Source organism: Phalaenopsis equestris, unplaced genomic scaffold (assembly GCF_001263595.1).
Source record: "Phalaenopsis equestris unplaced genomic scaffold, ASM126359v1 Scaffold000001, whole genome shotgun sequence".
In the NCBI taxonomy this organism is placed as follows: Eukaryota; Viridiplantae; Streptophyta; class Magnoliopsida; order Asparagales; family Orchidaceae; genus Phalaenopsis; species Phalaenopsis equestris.
Genome location: NW_018164443.1, coordinates 1,052,560 through 1,057,205, shown reverse-complemented (window position 1 = coordinate 1,057,205; position 4,646 = coordinate 1,052,560). Strand labels below are relative to the sequence as shown.

The 4,646-nt window shown below is 33.7% G+C and overlaps 1 protein-coding gene across 1 annotated transcript; it reads right to left on the bottom strand.

Moving 5' to 3' along the window:
- Positions 1-537: 537 nt before the first annotated feature.
- On the bottom strand, positions 538-3,029 carry LOC110019832 (WUSCHEL-related homeobox 6-like). The gene is made up of 3 exons (XM_020717720.1): positions 2,377-3,029; positions 1,097-1,272; positions 538-922 (listed from the first exon to the last, which is right to left on the bottom strand). The coding sequence occupies exons 1-3, from the start codon at positions 2,960-2,962 to the stop codon at positions 905-907; spliced, it is 780 nt and encodes a 259-aa protein (XP_020573379.1). The 5' UTR covers positions 2,963-3,029; the 3' UTR covers positions 538-904.
- Between the last annotated feature and the right edge of the window lie 1,617 nt (positions 3,030-4,646).

Sequence of the window (4,646 nt, the reverse complement as noted above, 5' to 3'; positions counted from 1 at the left end):
ACTAAAGTGAACACTACATTAGAAGGTGATGCCATCGAATTCAGAACAACAAAAATGATGGTCTCCATTCTCAAAACATTGTGGCCGTGGTAACAAAAAAGCACAAGAAAAAGCCTTATTTCCCTAGACCCTTTACAAGATAGTAATGGAGCATCTACGTGGGAGACTAATTATGATTAGTTTTCCTGTTTTTTTGTAGCCGGCCTGGAGCTTGTAATCTTTTGATCCAATTTTTCTCATTTCACTTGTTTTTTTTTTGGGAAAAGGGCAACATTTTCATATTTTCACCTTTGTGATTAGAACATGCTTTATATATCTTATTTAAAAAAAACTAAAACTAAAAATATGTTCTTAAAGAAGTTAGAATTTCAAGCTTCCCCTTCTTATACTAAAAATATGTTCTTATAGTTAAAGAAGTTAGAATTTCAAGCTTCCCCTTCTTATATGCCTCATTAGACCTGCTACTACATGTCACAATAAAAAATTGCCGACTTATCACCACGGTTGTAGCAATATCGATTATATAATGAACTCTGGCATCTTTACAACCCCCAAAAAAAAAGCTTATTTCATTTTGAAGTACAATTCAGAAGTACGAATATGCATTTATATTCCGGCTACTGATCCTACTCATAATATATATTATATTGGTTCACGACAGCAGGAACCAGTTCAAAGGCTTCATTACATAAATCCAACGTAAAAAGAGAAAAATCACATAATTTCTAACCCTTGCAGAAGCGCACATGGCTCCCTTAGATGATAAACAAAACACCTCTCATTCCCTGCATGCATGCAAAAAGAAAAAAAAAAGCAATAAAATAAAATCACCAGCTCATGCCTTATTTTTAAAGATTTTCTCAACTCCATCTTCCCATTTCTCAATGCCCAGAGTTCTTCTAAATTAAGTAGATCTTGCAACCTGTAAAAAAGAAAAATTAAAATGACATAGAGGGAGAGAGAGAGAGAGAGAGGGTCAACTGGTCAAGGACAAATAAATAGCCAGTTAAGGTAGGATATTTTATTTTAAGGAATGAGAGCGTGCAATATTTGAAGAAATGTATATCGACAGGCTGCAACGAATTTTTAATCTTACCAAGTAGTAGCTTTCTCCCATCTGCAAGCTCTGCAGAAGGATTCCACAGTCATTAATGGGAAGGGGTTCTCCGGACGAATGGATGAGCATAGCATCATGGCCAAACATAGCTCTTATGTTAATTAGCCCGCTTGGAACTTCTGAAGGAATCCCATTGATGAACACAGTTATGCTTCCTGCATCATTTTATCATACTTAAACTTTTATTCTTGTGCTTAAAGTTTGCTTCTAGTTAATATCTTATATATAAGTTTAAAAAATAAAAGGAAAAGGAAAACTCTTGTTTTTGTACATAATTTCTCTTTTTGGAAGGAGCTAGCTAGACATAAATACTCGAGATTCATGAGAAAAAATAAGCCTTAAATACATCTCAAAAAAATTAAGAACCATAATTATAGTTTTGGAATATAGTTCCACTATTTTTGATGTGACTAAATAAAAATTTTGAACTATTTTTTTAAGGAATTATGACAGAGATAACTCCTAATTGGCATCTATCTGGATGCTTATGACATCTCTTTTAAGAAAAAAATTAATTAATATTAATTTGTAAGATTAAAGTACTTGTGTTAGATAGCTCTGGAGTAAACAATAGTGATTATAGAATCAAAATCAACATCTAACCAAAAAAATTACTTCAGTCAACATCAACATCTAATCAAAAAAATTACTTCAGTCATAATTTAAAAAATAATTGACCTTAATTACTCTTTTAAGATACGTTAATAACGAATTACTATGGCTTAAAATTAAAAGAGCACATAACTCCATATACTGAAACAGAAAAGAATGCTTCTACCAAGTGTGATTTTACTCCTCTCATATCATGCAACATGTAAACACGACAACTGCTACTCGATTAGTCACATTTCTTTACATTTATTGTGCTTGAAAAATTATATTTCTGATCATTTTCAGTAAAACATGAAGTAAGGTATCTTTTGTAACATTTATTCCGTTTATGTTTCTTTAACTAATATTTTTTTTTTGAAGAGGTATAATCATTTATGTGGCTAAAAACTCTTGCAAGTAAAAAATATCCACTAAAACCTTTAGTTGCATCATCAAGATCACAAATAAATAAATAAAATAAAATAAAATAAAAAATCAATTTTTGTTCAAAAGCATTGTTTTCAGTCACGAATTTTCATAAAAGCGAAATCAAAATTGCATTTTTTTCCTAATATTTGTTGTGAATATACTACTACAAATATTTATCATAGATTTTCTTCCTCTTAAAACTCCTTGCAGAAGATTAAGAATAATCAACTCTCACTAACCAGTCTGGTATTGCATCTGCGCCGCCTCATAACAGGACATATAGCTATCATCTCCAAGTCCCCCCATTTGATCAGAAATAGAAAACAGATCATCCGCCTTATGACTCCCACCAAACCCCGACAACAACGACACCGAACTCGGAGTCACCGAAGACGAAGCACCATAATAAAAACCAGCTCCCCCGCCACCACCAGACGAACTCGACGATGACGACGACGACGTACAATTTGACGAACAAGACGCCATTGCCGCCGCTACTGCAGCTGATTGCTCGAATCCCGTAGTTTTTCCTCCTCCAACCACCGCCGAGGCGGCCGCAAGACTCGCCTGAATCTGACGCTGGCGACGGCGAGAGCGAGACCGCCGGTTCTGAAACCAGTAAAACACGTTGGCATCCCCAACCGAACCAAACTTTTCTAGCAGCTTGCGAATCCTTACTGTCTCATCTTTGGCTGGATTCACCATTCCGCTTTCGAAGATGGATTCAAGTATGAGGATCTGTTCTGGCTTTGGGGTCCAACGTGAGCGGATGGGCTCGCTGGCGGCGGGGGGTATGTTGCCGGAACTGTTTTGGTTGCCTTCCATGGGTGGAGGAGAAGGGAAGAGGAGTTAAGTTGGGAAGGAATAGAGGAAATGAGGAGGAAGGGGAGATGGTGACATGTAGGCAAGATATGTGAGCTTGCTTTTATTATGCTGACGTTTTTATAGGGCTTGGTTGGGGAAGAATGTGCGTTGGGCGGTTCTTCATTAAAAATAATAATAATAATAATGCATGGGAGGTTTGTTTGATGCATTTGTTTAATTTAGAGGTTTGTTGGGGGAATTAAATTGAGTTCATTTATTTATTTATATCTTCAAATGGACCACATTTATTGATATAATATGTCAGGATACCAAGGTTTTTTTAAATATGTTGGATGATAATAGAATCTGAAGTAGTAAGTTTTTATTTAATTGTCAAATCTCCTATTTAACAAAAAAATTATTCATGATAAAATATATTATCTAACTCTTATAAAGCACATGGAAACTATAATCTATTTTTTTTTTATTAAAAGCTTCTAAATAATTTGATTATGATATGTAAATACCTGCGATTGCTAAATTACTATTATTTAATGTTATACATATAAATAAGCAACGATCTTAGACTGCTGCTTACAATGTGTACCAGATTTATTGATGCATAAAGTTTGTGATAATCTGGCAATAAAATAATTGGTATAAGGACCTAGCTAGCACTTAGCAATAACCTTTGGTTTAAACTCTAAGCATGAATCACGATGGAGTAGAGTTGTGATGAATCTGAGGTCTATTTATCAATCATACTAAATTAACTTTGAATTTACTAAGACATTCAAAGTTCAATATAAACCCTATAATTTAAAAGATAAGAAAAAAAAAAGTTTTTTTTTTCTTTTTTTCTCGATTTTTCTTTATATATATATATATCTATATTGCGCTAATTTATTATGCAAAAAATATCTGTTATATAAAACAACTGTCCGCTTTTATGGCGGAATTACTATCCATATTTATCTATATATGTCTCAGAAGATAAATCATTAATCAGATTCAAATATGTTGTCAGGACTTGTCTAATTATAATGAATGAATAGAGGGGCATGTTCTTACTTGGACATACAAGAAAACACGCCACCCTCCTTTTGAATGTCAAAATTTGGTCAGATCTGGTCGAATTGTAGGAAAGAAAAAGACACCACAAAAGGCAAAGTTGAGGATATGTTAGGCAGAGCTCCATATGCTTTGAAGCTGGAGGACAAGTGGGGTCCTTTATTTGTCTTCATGACTTTATCATGGACTACTGCAGAAAACAATTTCGTAGCTTTCTACATAATTGAGCTCACCCGGATGGGACCTCCATGCCAAGCATTGTCCACCTTGTTCTTCATTAGGTCAGCCATCAGATCATTCAAATCATTCAATATCTTCATACGTCCGGATATACATGAAGTTTAAATTTTATAATACAAAAGTACATTTATTGAAATTATTTAGTATTATATGTTAAGAAACTGCTTTGAAAAAGTCTCATTTGAATTTAGCTGTAGAACAGGGTCACAGGCTTCAAAAAAAAATTGAGAAAATTTTTTAAAAAAACATAAATAATGCAACCGAAAAAAGACACGGGAATTTTACATGAAAAAACTCAAAAATTGGAAGAAAACCACAAAGCCATACACAACCACAAATTTTACTATGTAATTCAGAAAGTTTTACAAAAGCTCACACAAGTTTTGTCTCCACA